Source organism: Brienomyrus brachyistius, chromosome 5, assembly GCF_023856365.1.
Source record: "Brienomyrus brachyistius isolate T26 chromosome 5, BBRACH_0.4, whole genome shotgun sequence".
NCBI classification, from domain to species: Eukaryota; Metazoa; Chordata; class Actinopteri; order Osteoglossiformes; family Mormyridae; genus Brienomyrus; species Brienomyrus brachyistius.
In genome coordinates, this window is record NC_064537.1 from 9,050,983 (window position 1) to 9,066,753 (window position 15,771).

The 15,771-nt window shown below is 40.7% G+C and overlaps 2 protein-coding genes across 2 annotated transcripts; one reads left to right on the plus strand and one right to left on the minus strand.

Moving 5' to 3' along the window:
- Positions 1-25: 25 nt before the first annotated feature.
- LOC125742535 (WW domain-binding protein 2-like) lies at positions 26-11,059 on the plus strand. Its single transcript, XM_049014638.1, has 8 exons — positions 26-184; positions 3,631-3,739; positions 3,830-3,968; positions 4,838-4,930; positions 5,373-5,606; positions 6,332-6,451; positions 8,452-8,525; positions 8,620-11,059. The coding sequence occupies exons 1-8, from the start codon at positions 126-128 to the stop codon at positions 8,674-8,676; spliced, it is 885 nt and encodes a 294-aa protein (XP_048870595.1). The 5' UTR covers positions 26-125; the 3' UTR covers positions 8,677-11,059.
- Positions 11,060-11,238: 179 nt separating this feature from the next.
- Positions 11,239-14,556, minus strand: LOC125742544 (heme-binding protein 1-like). The gene is made up of 4 exons (XM_049014649.1): positions 14,270-14,556; positions 12,349-12,487; positions 12,002-12,182; positions 11,239-11,884 (listed from the first exon to the last, which is right to left on the minus strand). Exons 1-4 carry the CDS (start codon positions 14,345-14,347, stop codon positions 11,707-11,709), a joined length of 576 nt encoding a protein of 191 aa, XP_048870606.1. The 5' UTR covers positions 14,348-14,556; the 3' UTR covers positions 11,239-11,706.
- Between the last annotated feature and the right edge of the window lie 1,215 nt (positions 14,557-15,771).

Below are 15,771 nucleotides of genomic sequence, written 5' to 3' on the forward strand. Positions count from 1 at the left end.
GAGCTACAGCAATTTGAACTGTTGAGCAACGTGATGACGTAGCGGATTGCACAGAGAAGAGGCTTCAGGAAGGAGTGCGGTGCAGTTTTAGCGATAGGTTTTTACCACATTATTTAATCGAGAACATGACGCTCAATAGAAATCACTCTCCAAATGGTGGTATTTTAATTAATAACGGCGAAAGGTAGGTTATAGTAGTAATTCGTACCGGTTATTTATATCGTATGTGTAACTACTTTGGTATTTATAGTTAGCCAAAAGCCTAATAAGTCGCATAATTAATAGTAGATTGACAAAAATAAGTAATTTGGTTTAAATCTTCCCCTTGCCCGGTTTGGTTAATACGGAATTACAGTTTGCTGGCTATTTTGGGTGTAAACGAGCAATAAGGAGTCTCATGCGAATAAGTTCACATCAGCTAGTTTTTGCTCTTATTTAGTGTAGTATTTGTTTGCACATTAACTTTCTCTTCCAAGTATATTAATTAAACTATTTCGTTTGTTGTCTTAAATTTGATGGAATTGCTTTGTATTGTAATTGGCCTAAATAAGACCTTACTTTCAACAAATACCTTACTGGTGGTTTAACGACTTGTTTTTGTTCATGCCTTCCATCTATTGGTTCTTTGAATTCTGTCAATCTGATGTTATTTGTTAGTCTATTGGCTGTTCTGGTTTACGTCTCTCTAATCGTCTTTGTATTGGTTCAAATTATTCCCGGCCGTGGCTGAACATGCGGAAACGCCTAGTCACTGACTTACGGTTAGTTTTGAGTTAACAAATTAGGTCAAAAATTAAGGGCCGTGGTGGAGTAAACTGATCTGACATCAGTTTTGACGAATGGAAAGTAACTGGAATATCTGATTAATAAATAAACACGTCAATGACTAATGTCATGAGACAGAGCTAGCCCAAACATTATTGCATTGTTTTATTTATTTTTAATTCAGACTTTGTCCTTAATTTAAGAGTTTTTTGGTATTAGTTAGAATTCGGCAGTACGATCGAAACTGACATTTCATATACGCAAGCAGATGTGTGTGTGTGTTTTTATATAATATTGTCCATACTTAAACCTTTAGTGGGCCAAATGGTATCTTTCCTAGGTATACTGCCCGGTTGTACAGCCTCAGCTAGCATGCACAGGGGCATTATTTTCCGTTATCATACTAAGGGAGGGCTGCCAGCTCTCACGCATCTGGCGTGACTCTCACGCGGGCACGCAAGACATCTTACGGCAAATCTATATTATTCCATTGTAAACCTAGAATTAGCTACACCAAACGCATTGGGGCAGTTTGCAAACCCTGTAGACTCTGTACAAGGTAATAAAACTCTTACATACATGTAAATGTGTGTGCAGACTTGTCTCAAAATGAAAATTACACTCCAGCCAGCTGACCCAACCTGGCAACCTTGACTAAGGTTGACCTACAAAAGGGAGCCCATACTGGGGATTTGCCTCCAAATCGGTGTTAGTTTAATGTAATTGTGTAATTAATTGCATAATTTAATTAGGTAATGAATATGTATTTAATATTACATGATTTGAATCATGTTTTATCTTGTATGTATTGTAAATAATACAGTTCAATTTGAAAACAAGCCAGACATCAGCATGCTGTGAAGATCCTTTGAGAGTATTGGATACGAACTAGATCCAGAGCTTTTCGGTTGTAGCTATATGGGGTCCAGTTTTTTTAATGATGTACGAGATGTGGAAATACATACTGCCTACTGTACACATATTTAAGGTTATTGTTATGAGACGGCCAAGAGATTTGAGGCTGGGAACTGTGGCTTTAGCCGAAGGTGTCATGAAGGTGGTGGCCTGGCGCTCTGCTGGCAGCTGACCTTATCTCGTCTGCATGCATCAACACCAGCTGATGGCGGTTTTAAGTTCCTCTGGAATGTGGGTTACTGTGGCTGTGTTAGTGACGGCTCACAGCCTTCTGATTCTAAAGATGCTGTCATCAAGTCCAAAGTCCACAGTGACCCCTGTCATGTGTCTCCTTGACTTATCTTTTCTCTCATGCGGACTGAATATTTAAGGCCAACCCGCAATAAATCTCTGTTGACAGTGCCAGTTACTTTTAGCAGGTCCACAAATGCGAAACCAAGTCCCTGTTGCATCCAGTGGCCTTCTTGGACCCGTCGATGGACTAATGTCGTCACGTTACACATTGTGAATCTCGAATTAAAAAGCTTGGATACTGAGGAAACGAAACCCTTGAGCAAGACTGGCTAGCGACCATTGTCAATTCTGAGTCCCTGCTGTATTGTGGGGGGACAAAGACAGATCCATCAAGTAACTGAGTTAAATCCGTCCTCTCGTGCAGCCCTGCATGATGTCATATATTGTACATATAGGCCGCCGCCCATTTTTTCAATATTGACTGTATACAGTCTTTGTTTTTAAGTATATCCATTCTTTGAAATAGTCGGCTCCAAATTTTTTTCCCCTCAGTCTGTAGTTTAGATGAGAACTGAGCTCCCCCGACATTTTTTTTTTTTTAAAAAGCAAAGTCTGGGAAAATATTGGGTGGGACAAACGCTGTTGTTTTGAATATTGCGTGAGCTGTGTCCCGCCCGGCTCCCCATGAGTAATGCCTATGCCTGGTGATAAAGCAGAAGTCGCGAGTTCAAAACCCAGGACTGGCAAAGTACTAGACTGGTTGTTATCGACCACTGATGGTTGAAAATCCTTTATACTTCTTTGACAATCAGTCGATAGGTTGACAGTGAACAGCGGCGGAGTCGCATTAGTAAGCTGACATGTTTTTTGCAAGATGTTTTTAAAAATGAATGTTTAGAGCCTTTCACATTTGACTGAGCAGTGCTGTCTGACACCATTCACCAGCGTAGCCATCAAAGATGCTAAAAACATGATTTAATGCAGCGCATATGCATTGAATTTTAAAAAATGCATTTTTGGTGCATGTCCAGTTAAATGATGGGAAAACAAATCAGTCATCTTTTTCATAATTTTAATGATGGCCATTTGGGATATTATGGGGAAACCTGTACCTTCAACGACAGCAATCAGCAGGGCCTGTAACACGTTAGGGTTAGCAGTGGTTTAGTGCGATTAGTAAGAAGGAGTTAAATATTATTTTTTTAGGAGTCTGCTCATGGGATTGCAGTGAAGACTCTATGAAGACGACCTACCAAAGTTCATTACAGTTGTGGCTGATTGACAGATCCATCAAGTAACTGAGTTAAATCCGTGGGATGATGGGATTTTCTGTTACACAAATGATGTGTCACTTGTGAAGGCCGTGGCTGTGTCTCTGTGCCTATGAAACGGTTTCTCTTGCTTTTGGCCCACTAGAGACCAGCTGAGAGAGGCTTCCTGAAAGTCTGACTCATTTTCCCACCACCTTATCAGCTGCAGTAGGGAGACGGGAACGCGCTGCTCCGGGTACAACTACAGCCGTTGTGCAGGCTTTCCCATAAGCATAACCCTAGCTCTGGTGTGGTTACTGCTGATGACCGTGCAGCACCAATGCTGGATTTATGGAAGTCTGTATGACGGCAAAATGGCAGAGATGAAAGTCATGGGGATTCAGACCACCTGAGTCTCTCTGTTGCCGTGCCATCTTAGTTCTGTTTGTGTACGTGTGTTTCTCAGCGTGCTGAGGGAGTATAAGAATGTGGAGCTGTCCTTCAGTGATGTGACCGGCAGGGGGGAGTTGTTGAGGGGCACCAGGAAGGGCACCGCCTACTTGACTCCATACAGGGTAACTGAGCTCGCACCTCACTGTCGTTTTTGCATTGCTGTGCTTGAGGGTCCGTTCGCGTTACCCATCATGCCTCTCTTCCTCACTTAGATGGTCTTCGTTTCCCACAATGCCAAGGACAGCTTGGTCTCTGTGATGTTCCCCTATTATCTGATGAAGGGCTGCAGCATCGAACAGCCTGTCTTTGGTGCAAACTTCATCAAAGGCACCATCTCGGCTGAGCCTGGGGGTATGCTTCTCTTCCTGCTGCCGTTGCTGGCTGCCTGCATTTCTGAAATGCATTCCCTGTAGCGCTGATACTGTTTCACATCAGCCCATACAAGATTGTTATGTAATACTTATCCTGCATGCCAGTTAAGTCGGAGGTTGGAATTTCTAAGGTGAAAAATAAAACGAGTTGGACGCCAGATGTAAACAATCAGTATGGCTCGCTGCCATGGTATAATTTTACAATATAATAAATCTATGTACGAAATAATATTAATAATTATCTTATTAGTTTATGAATTGTAAATCGAGAATAGTATACAGTAGTGTAAGCATAACACTGAAAGGTTGATTAATTAAAAATTGGCAGCCTGAAATTTTAATGTCTGTATAGGCTAGAACTAGCTGTAGACAGCTACCATATAGCTAAACAGCAATATTTGGAATTAGTTTTGACATCGATCTACATACATAATTGGTTTTGTTTTGCCTAATGTTTTTATTGTAAGGTTAGACAGGGAAAGTCACTCTATAAGGCCTTTGCTTTGATTGCCACTGTGGAGTTTGCCATGTTGTCTGACATCACAACACCCGCCATCTTGGTGAATTCGGGGTACGTGATGTTGGTCCGAGTTTCCCAGTTGGTGCTCCGGCTTCACCATTCCATAGTACTTTTTCAGGTAGGATGTAGGATGCTTTCAAGTTCAGAAATCCAATGTGTGTGGAATGCAACGTTAGTCAACGGTATAAAATAAGTAGTGAAGTCGCTTTCCATATTCATTCACAACATGCGATAATAGTGCGTACTATGTTCCGACCTGTGCAGATTTAATACTTTGCCCATTGCCCCTTATAGAGAAACCCTTTCTTTTCTCCCATCTCTGTCTGAAGGTGGCTGGGAGGGACATGCCGCTTTTAAGCTGGTCTTCCCTAGTGGAGGCGCCATAGAATTTGGCCAGCAGCTCTTCAAGCTGGCCTCCAACGGTAAGAATGCGGTTGGCCCCATCTGCTGCAGGTCATATCGCGGTGTCTCACTAGGTGTTTCTCAATATGCGTTCTTGACCGTACTCGCGTTCCCGTTTTACGTTGTCGCCCATTGCCCAACACCAGTTCCAATACTCGAGAACAAAAGTACGGCGGACGGTAAAAATCCCCAGATGATGCCCCTCCCCCAATTTCAAGGATACATCGGTTGCATCCACGCCGAATCCCATGATTCTTTGCGACTCAAGTTTATTCTTGGGAGGCGAGTTAGCAAGACCGGTCTTACCAAGCCCACAAGTAGGAACTTTGCAGTCTTGGTATTGAGAAACACCCTCTGTACTGCATGAGTGTCTGCTGGCGGGACCTTCCTTTGTATTTAATAAGCTGTAGCTTTTGTGTTTGGTGTAATTCTGCCGTCTTTTCCGTATTTTGTTTCGCTCAGCCTCACGTGCGCCGCCTGTGCCCAGTGGAGGTGCTTCCTTTGGCTACCCCTCTCCTGGAGGCATGAATAATTATGGGCCTGCTGTTCCTGCGCCTGCTCCTGCTCCACCCCCAGCCCCATACAATTATCCCCAGAATTACCCCTATGTGCAGCCACCCCCGAGCAATGGTTACTATCCAGGTGCACCTCAGCCGCCTGCTGGAATGGGGTATCCCTGCCCACCAGCTTCTGCAGGTCAGGATCTGCTTCCTGGAACAGCTAAGAATGGATAGGAATCTTACCTTTGTCAAATATTACTTGGCGCATTAAGCACTTCATTTTTGTTGTTACTCCAGAACCACTAGATGGATGTTCCTTTTACACTCGAGTCCAGTCTCTTAGTTACACCTGCTTGTTAGCACAGCCTGATCCGGCACGCTGAATACACATGGAACACAGATAGGGTCAAGAGGTTCAGTTACTATTCACTTTAACATTGGAATAATAAAATAAATAGATGCTTGATCTGAGTGATTTTGTGTGATCGTTGGTGCCAGACGTGGTTCCAGAATCAGAAACTGCCACTTTCCTGGAGGTTTTATACAGCAGCTAGAATTTACATGGAACGGCTCGATGGACGAAAAAACAGTCCCACTAATGGCATTTCTGTGGCTGAAAATACCGTGAAAATACCGTTTTAATGAGAGTGGTCCGAAGAGAATGGGTTAGGGTCATTAAAGCTAATTGGAAGACTGCAGTAATAAAAATGTCAGCTCAGTATAACAATAGTGTGTAAAAAGACCCGCTCTGAATACACCACTCATTTACACTTGAAGTGGTTCTGGAGGTAACCACGGTTCCTGCCTGGTGTTACTAGTAGTACCTAATGTAGTATATAGTATAGTATCTGAGCATATATTTGCAGATGATTAAATTCTGTCATAATAAGACTTCTCTTGTTCTTTTGCTTTTGGTTGCAGGGGTATACCCAGTTGTCCCAGCAGTCCCCAGTGCCCCCCCTGCCCCCAGTGCCCCTCCCTACATGCCGCCTCCTCCACCATACCCTGGACCTCCCCAGGGCTGGCCAGCTCCCTACCCAGGTAAGGGAGCGCATCCCGGATCTCCATGTCTGTCACATTGCATAACCATTCTTCTGAGAGGGAGTGTCAGCTGAAGGGAAATTGTGAAATGAAAATCGAGCTGTTATGGGGGGGGGAAGAAAAGCAGGAATTCATGCTAATTAAGGCTTTTCATTTCAATTGCGGTTTTAGTCTTTGTTTTTAAACATAGTCATTCTTGGAAAATGCTCAGTCATTGTTATTCACAATTATGTTTTTTTTTTTAATTTTCAAAATAATGAGTGGAGGTTTGTCGCTCAGTGGGTGAAGAATTTGTGCCTGTGATTGGATGGTCACGGATTCGAATCTGGGGCTGGCAGATTTATGCCGATGTTGGACCCGTAAGCAGGGGTCCTCAACCCCCAGCTCCATGGGTGCTGCATGCTGGCTAACAGACAGTTTATTCATCCCCATGGAAACTATCTTCTATTCTATTCTATTCTATTCTATTCTATTCTATTCTATTCTATTCTATTCTATTCTAATTCTTCTCTATTCTGTTCTAATTCTACTCTATTCTAATTCTACTCTGTTCTATTCTGTTATAATTCTACTCTATTCCGTTCTGTTCTATTCTAATGTTTCAAGCAAGTTTCCCAATTTGTAAGCCAGGAATTTTGGTTATTTTGACTATGTAAACATAAAGTACAGATATGGTAGCAGTAGATACTGTATGGTTAATGTGTCTCTGTGTCACAGTGCAGAAAATTCAATTTTTTAATGGTTTGTTTAGGTCACATCACACAGATTTTTAAACACCATTTATTGTTGGTATAATGGAATGAATTTATGTTACAGCCGGACCTGCACAGAGGTGTGGAGAAGACTGTGCTCTCTCTCTCTCTCACACACACACACATATACACACGCACACATTCCCTTGCTCTGGTTCTGTTAAATACAAGCAACTAAATTTAGCATCACCTGACTTGTTTTCATTGGTCAGCATTCTGAAGTTAAGGCCGTGCAGAATAAATGTCTAGATAAGTGGTTTTGCCTGCAGATGCGCTCTGTGACATACCAGCAGCAACTGATTCAGTCCAGCCTTGTCTGTCTGCAGCGGCTAATCAACACGATCATTTAATGATTGAGGACAGCTCAATATAACAAGCTATGTATATGTTAGAAAATTGGTATTAGCCATTTGAATAAGTTATACAGTTGAACAGCTGCTCCTTATGAAAAATATTCCATATTAAAATAGGAATAATCTCTGTACATTAGCTCTCATTATATTCTTCTTATTTTTGTTTGAGCTGTACCTTTTAACGGATGATTTTAATTCTTCAAAATTCCTTTTCCAAATATTTTGCTGCAGTTGGTTATAAAGTCACCGTGATGTGGTATCTGTTACCTGGTTACCGAAGGTTTATGGGTAGTTCAGATGTCAGTAGAGACGCATCATATATTGGTTAGTATATCGGTGTCAGGCAATACTAAAAGAGTGGAGATGATTGTATCGGATGATCAGCCATTTTCCATAGAAGAGATGAAGGTTTTCACTTACCACTCACATGTTTCTAATTCACAATCTGGCCTGCAGATTGACCTTCCATTTTCAGCAGATGAATAGATGATGTAATGTGATGTTGTAATTCCACTAAAATATTATGCACCGGCAATCCACCCCCCCCCCAGTTTGTCAGTGGCTCAAAATTAGTATCAATGATATTAGACAAAATTATATTGGTTTTCGGTCAAATTTTACCATATTGGTGCACCATTAGTTATCAGTTTTGTTTGCCATGTAGGAAAACTATTGCATCACTGAATTTCCTGTCCCTTCCTGTTCTTGCTTCATTAAAATGCACTTCCTATTTTCTGTGTCATGGCTCCTAAATTACTGTTTGTAGTATTAATTTTGAATATTACATGGGTAAAGTGGATATTACAAACAATATTATTGCTATTCTTTGCTTGCGTCATTCGGCAAAAGCATGCGATGCATTCAGTGCCGCATTTCCACCGTCTGGTGTTTTCAGGTCCCGTGCCAGCGGACGCGGCAGGCAATGCGTTCTATATCCCCAATAACCCTCACAATGCATACATGCCCGTGGTAAGTGACCCCCTCCCTTCAGCCCAGAGCATTTTGTTTTGATTTGCCTGGCCCCCCAAAGTAAGACATGCTGACCTTCCCTTTCCTTCCCCAGGAACAGCCTCCCCCCTATGCCCCATACGCCCCCTATCAGGACAAGAAGAACAACTGAGACCATTGAAAAGAAGCAATGTTCCTTAAGTAAGGTGTCTCTGACCGACCCCCAGCTGGTAGCACTCATGTACAATGATGTGCTTTTAACCAGGCCTTCTGTGCTGTCATACATATCAGAATACAGTCACCATTGATGTACCAAAAACCAAAATCATGGATTTTGGAAGAAACCAAAAACCATGTGACATTTGATGAAAATTAACCCCCAGCTGTTTCCTGTTGTGTAATAATATAAAATAATCGATTGGCCCTTTTTAGACAAATACTTTTTTTTGTGCAATCCTGTGAATTTTTTGCTGGGATTTTCGGTTTAGCCATTAAGAATGAGGAAATGATCAAGCCGAAAGAAATCTTGTATGGGTATTAATTACAGAATTGAAATACTCATTAAAATACTTTTTTACAAAGTATGTATAACTAAAACACCGTATTGGTTCTTAGTAAGTGATAACGTTATTTTGAAGTGAGATTACTAACTATATGCACATGGTATATAAATGCTATCAGTAGCCATTCTCAGAATAGTTTGTTTGCCGTCATTGTCATTTATTTGTTCATTTTCATTATTAGTGTGGTAAATGTTACTGACCAAACGCTTCCCCCCTCAGTTGTGTTAATGCATCTATTGAATTGTTACTCATTCTTACTGTCACAGCCTAGAGACGTAGAACAAGTTGCAAGGAATCCTCAATGTTATATAATACTAAGTCAGTCATGAGAGGTTAACGTGACCATATTTTTTTCCTTTTACTTGATGTGACATTAAGTTATGGTTTTTTGTTACATTCATACGGTGTTTAGTACCGTTTGATTTGTCTGCAAGTTACTAACTGCATTCGTTTTGTTTTTTGTTTGCATGTTTGTGTCATGTGGTTTTCTTATTATTAGTACAATAGTAAAACTATTGATAAATTGAGTAGAATATAATAGTGATATTTAATTAATCCCCATAGGGAAATCCTCTTTTCACCATCTTGCCCTCCCGAGACATGCAGACACATGTTGGTTGAGCACAAGCTTGGGGGTGACATTGCAGGGGCAGGCAGTGTACAGCACCCCCGGAGCTTAGTGTTAAGTGCCTTGTGCAGCAATGCTTGGCATCAGTCTTCCAGCACTGGGATTTAAACCGACAACCTACCGTTCATGGGCACAGACTCCTAACCTGCTGAGCCACGCATCACCCCTAAGGGTATACCTAAGGATAAACCAACTCCACATTCTTTTTAATAGCATCTAGAAGTGTTTTGTGTTTGGCTATAGACCAGCATAAATTGATTTAACATTTCTGTCCAAATTTTAAGGGTGTTGTTGAATATGCATTCGTTTATATTCCAAAAGAAGTTAATCCTTGTTGGAATATTTCAAAATTAGTTATACTCTACTAAAGCATTTCAAGATGTTATTTGAGGTGTGCTCAAAGATAAATTTAGCTCTAGTCGCTACGGACATTTCACTTGTAAGTCTGTGTTGGCATTGCACTGTTCGCCTGGATACTGATTGAAAGACTGCTTAACCGATCAGTGAGAGACAAATAGCTAAACCGCAACAACAAAGTGATTGTGAGACATGAATAAATTAGAATCTGGAGCCATTTGGTTTACCGGAGACCACAAGGTATTCAAATAACTCTGGATTTCCGAACATAATACATTTAAAATATTCTGTAGTGATGACAAGGAACCCATTTTTGAAAGATGCACATACGGTCAATCATATGAAATGTGCTATATGTCTGACAATTTTTTATGAATATGGAACAATTTTCCGTGCATACAGATGGCAGTTTGTGTGCACACAGTCGCTTGGTGCTGTTCCGGCTCTCACGATGCTCTTGCCGGTTTCCAAGGCTTTCGGTATCTTAAATCAGTACCACAGCATGATTTCATCATTTTGACTGTGGATTCTTTTCCCCTTTTCCTTTAATTACAACCCAATTGCTATTCTTTCATCACGGGTTAAAGTTCATGTGAACACATTGACTATGTGACTGTACCTGGACAGACCACGTTTATGCTGTGCATCAGGTAGCTACACTCTGCTCACTATCCAAATTTGTCATAATTTTAAAGACACATATTCTGTCCTTTGGCTCGGTTCATTCGGACTAGGAAGATGTATTTCGGTCTTGAAACCCTGGACAGGCAAGTCATTAATGAGTCAGAGTAGCATGGATTGTGATACCATGGCAGTAACAATTAACAGCTATTAATGCACTCCGCCTTTAAGCTTATTTAAGGTTTTAAGTGGTCATGGAATGTTTTTGCACAGGGGAATTGTTTGTATTAGGATGGACAAGCGTAAATGTATCAGTAGTGTTTCAATATTGTTCCTAATTTGTATCTATGTTAAAAATATTGTAAATAAATACCTCTGAACCATTATGTGTTTTCTTCTTCTTTCAAAAACAGCCCTACATGGACCGCATCCTTTGATCTGTGTTGTCATGGCAACTTATCAAGTTCTCAAATGATGCATTCAGGTTCTATGCCACCTGCTCCCTGAGCTACATGGGGAGACCCTGTACACTGAAATCTGGATCATACACAATGGAGGCGTCATATTTCCATGTCAACGCGATATTTATGTCATCGCATTAAAAGTTTTTTAATATGGAAGAGTAATAAAGTACATTCTGCAATCAACTTAATACAAGTATGTAGCCTTACATTTTTTCCCCTATAATATTGGTTTGATAATTGATAACATTTAAGATTCCTTTCATACCCTTTACATTATCAGATCTGTCGATGAGGGTGACTTTTTCCATTGTAATTTAAGCAATACCAATACCCTAGCCGAGGCTGAACTGCACTCATGAGGATTATGTTTAATTATTGGCAGCGATAAGAGGTTATTAGTCCCAGCAGATCAAGTGCTAAACTTCACAACAACTTACATATTGATCTTATGATGACATCCATTTATACAGGAAGATTATTTAGTTGAACTATGACTTACAGTAAGGGGCGTAATCAAGAACCTTTTCCGGTTTAATAAATCTTATTTATAGTGGCCCAATGCTGCTCCCTCAGTGCTCCTCTTTTATAAACCACACCTCGTTACGTCTGCCGTAGGGTTTCACCGGGGGGTCGTAACCGCAGCAGAAGTACTTGTCCTTCTGGAATGTGGTGCCTTCACCGAGCATTTGGGTCAAGCGGGCAGCCTCTGTGCAGTACTCCTTCTCGTGAGCGTACCCTCCAAACCTCCTGGTTATTAAGAAAAAACAATGGAGATAGCAGGTCACTAACATAGATGCTGGCGGTCATCAGCAGCAGCGTCGGACGCAGCCCACGGGGGGGCGATATAAACGCAGAGGCACTTACGCCACGTATACAGTCAAGGCCTCTCTATCTTCGAATTGGATGCTGCTGTCAGTTGGGGTGGGAGGATTCTCCTGGTAACGTTCGGGAAGGCGTAGCCCAACGACAACGCGATCCTGCAGTGTGCCATCGTCTTTGGGATAGACCGTTATGCAAACAGGTGCGGTCATTCCCATTCCTTCTCCTGAAGCAAAGGGAGGGAGCAGGTACACGGTAAGGCGAGGATGACATCGTTCCAAAAAATCAAACAATTAGAAGGCAATTATCTTTCTTTTGAATGACAGTAAAGGATGAGACACACTTCTGTCATTACTGAGTTACACATAGGCGACGCCCAGTCTCACTCTCACCTTTGTCATTGCTACCCCCAACATACAGAAGCATCTTCTTCATACACTCCCCTGTGGACTGGTCAAAAGGCTTGCCCTCGCTGGTCAAGGTGGCATAACGAGCGGCTTTGTACTTCCGGATCTCATAGGTGCCCTCTTCCTGGCGAGGAAAGAGTGTCCCCACTGCGTTTAATGCGAGCCAGAATATTTCACCGAAGAGTCAAATTAGCATGGCTATGAATATAGTGGATGTTGCTTAAAACTGCCCATGGAGAATGATTAGGCAGACAATAAAGACTTTTGTATATTATTATTATTATTATTATTATTATTGTTGTAAAATATTGGCATTGTTTAGAAACATTCCAGCTGCATTAACCCATCCTTATAATCCATGTCAGTGTAACATGTGTAAGGACAGGTTAATTGTTTTTGTACAACCTTACACCCAGACAAATGACAATATTGCACAAGAGCTCTGTAAACAGAAAATGTGAACGTAAGCTGGGACAACCTTTGCTTTAAATGAATCAGCAACAATCTTATTTGCAAAATAGCATATGCTTTTATGTTCAAACAAACAGACCAATAAATTAGTCTGTATATTTAGTATTGTGGTGATAATGGAGAGAGGACAATGTACCTCTAATATCCCTGACCACAATTCATGCTGAACTCTAGTGATTTGGTGAAACGTGATAAAAAGAGGATGTGGAATTCTCTTGACTATAGTCGTGCATGAAATCAGAGTCCGTAAAATTCACATGATTCTCACATCTAACTTGTTCTCTGCTTATGTAACTACAGACCAGGGGTGGATATTATTGAGGCCATGCTGGAAAATTGTGATCTCTTGGGAAACATAAATACATACAGGCTTACTGTGTATTATCAATAAACAAATGAAAGCGTGATTTAGTTCAATTCCAAGACTTGCAAAACAAAACCTGCAGTCGGCTTAGAAACCTGTGGATTACAGTAAGAAACCTGTTCCACCGATACTGGATATGAAGTCTAAAATACCACATTGTATGCTAGTGAGGTAGTTAGCTTTAAACGAATACCTAAACAGATTTTTATCTGTTTTAATAGAGGGTACAGATCAATTTTGTTTAAACTAGTGCCCGATCACTTTTTTTTTTTTGGTATGCCGAGGGAACCTTCCCCCAGTCGAGCACCTGCCAGTCTAATAGTCTCTGCGCAGCCTGTTAAATTGTATTTGTTCCTGTGCAAATGTATGCTTGCTACCCAGATAAACACACACAGATCACTATATTATACCACGTTTAAGACAAAACCTATATGGATGTAGACAGAAGTCTCAAATGAAACTGTGAGACAGGAGACTGAATACGAACTGAGGTCATGTGATCTCAGCATGATCATATGATAGTCACTCGGTAATCACATATTTTGTAAAAAGTGATAGAACAACGTTATAAGTTCATCCAGACTAATTGTATGCAGATTTTGAAAGACAAGGTATGTGAAAATACAAATATACCGGTGGCTTATTTCATGGCTCAATCGGAACTCATCACACAACCAAAACACACTAGTGCAGTCTCAGAGTCTGGTTTAAACAATGGACTATAGCAGCGTTACCGAAAAAAATTCGGTTGACTCCCAAGTTTCACATATGGCCTAAACTGGCTTCATATTTATATTTAAAGGAAAATCACGCATCAAACAAGATTCGCAAATTTCATCAAATTAACAGTTTTCGAAGTGATTTTATGATTTGATTTGATTTTTGTGTGCGAGCGTACTATTAGGTTGACGGTATAATCAGTGGTGGTGAAAAACTTAATTTGTTACACACAGAACAAGTGCCGACAATATATATATTTATTTATATGTGTGTTTTATGCGAAACAGCTTGATTGTGTACTTCTCAAAAAATAAATAAAGCGATAAAAACAACAATATCGGCGTTTCATACCTTGGTCTCGTTACTGAGAACATCGTATTTGCTTTCCTCGGTTGTTCCGAAAATGGAGTTTTTGATTATTCCGAACATCTTGCCGCCACTTAATCGCGCTGCTGGCTGTCACGGATGGCGCTGCAGTCGCGCTCGACACTGGACGAAAACTCAAATATCTCACGCAGACTAACGTCGCTTGAAACTCTATTTCGCAATTCGCGTCGCTCCGTTTGTTTAGTCTTTCCCCGTGCACTGTTTTTCTGGCTTGCCTCTTTCAGCTGTACTTATCTTTGCAGAACAGCAAAAAAACGCCTTTCTCGCCGCACCCCTATTTCCTTGTGAATTGTGTCATTTTGCTTTTCTTGTCCCATTGTTTCTGCGTTAAAACCTCGAGGTCAACCCGTATCTCATCAAAAGCTAACTATATACGGGAATTTTCGAAATAATTTTTTTTAGCGGATTATGACAATTTGTGATCCCTGCAACCCTAAAAAGTCACTGTTTATGTCATTCAGATGTCTATTAAGATGTCAACGTCGGAGTCAACATAGATAAGGAAAAGAACTGTCAACTCAGTGTAACTGTTAGGTTGACATGTCATACCTTGTACGCTGTTCCACATGATGTTACAGGTGATTATAGTATCGTCTCTTCACACCTCAAAAACTGAGGGTTGCTATCTATGGCTGGGGAGTTTGAACAGTCCCCTATGTTGTGTGGGTACACTCTTGGAGATCTGTTTTCCCCTTTTAATCCAAAGATATACAGATAATTGGATCAATAAATGGCCTATTGTGTAAGTAGGAACATGCTGATCATTATAAGCAGTTAGAAGATGAATTGATGTTTGAACAGCTGCACAAACAGCCAGATCAAATTTGGGCTTTTGTCTGTGGTAGAGAGAGAAATGAAGCCGATATTTTTATTCTGAGTGGGTGGTCAATTAGTAACATCTTAATTGTGATAGGACACAGCTTTATATGTCTGTTTTACATGCATTAATTAATTAGATACTGTAATCCCATACAGGTTAAGCAATTAGCAATGTAAGAAGGATGGACATGTTAATTGGAAGAGTTTTTGTGCTATTTAGATATTTTTAAAACAGACAGGAGTCTTCCTCGTTGTCCATTAATTCTTTTTTATCTATTTCAGTTGGATTTCTGTACTTCAATTAATGAGTTGTATGAAAATATCTGTGCGGTATGTGCTGAGTAATAGTATCATTTGATGCACTGGAAATCACAATATTAAAGGAGTCTGAGATGCGAGGATTTGGGTTAGTGGTTAAAGGCCTGTATTCTAGATCCCTACAGAGGAATCCTGTTGTGCAGTTGGTGAAGATTTAAAACTGCACAATAGTAACACTGAATGTGAAGCAGGCTGCTTATGAATAGGGGACTGCTCAACTATGCAAATTAATCATTTAAAGAAATAGAGGTCGTTGCCCGATAGTTGTTTTTTTAATTACCTTTCCCTCACAAGAATGACTAAAAAAAACCGAAGGGAGTCTATGGGAG

Bases quoted from the DNA above. Each gene is read 5' to 3' on its own strand.
- LOC125742535 (XM_049014638.1), top strand. From the start codon at position 126: ATGACGCTCAATAGAAATCACTCTCCAAATGGTGGTATTTTAATTAAT. The intron at 3,740-3,829 runs GTAACTGAGCTC...TTCCTCACTTAG, and splicing joins CCTACTTGACTCCATACAGG to ATGGTCTTCGTTTCCCACAA. The intron at 5,607-6,331 runs GTCAGGATCTGC...TTTTGGTTGCAG, and splicing joins CTGCCCACCAGCTTCTGCAG to GGGTATACCCAGTTGTCCCA.
- LOC125742544 (XM_049014649.1), bottom strand. From the start codon at position 14,347: ATGTTCGGAATAATCAAAAACTCCATTTTCGGAACAACCGAGGAAAGC. The intron at 12,488-14,269 runs GTATGAAACGCC...TTTCCTCGCCAG, and splicing joins TTCTCAGTAACGAGACCAAG to GAAGAGGGCACCTATGAGAT. The intron at 11,885-12,001 runs GTAAGTGCCTCT...CTTAATAACCAG, and splicing joins GCCTTGACTGTATACGTGGC to GAGGTTTGGAGGGTACGCTC.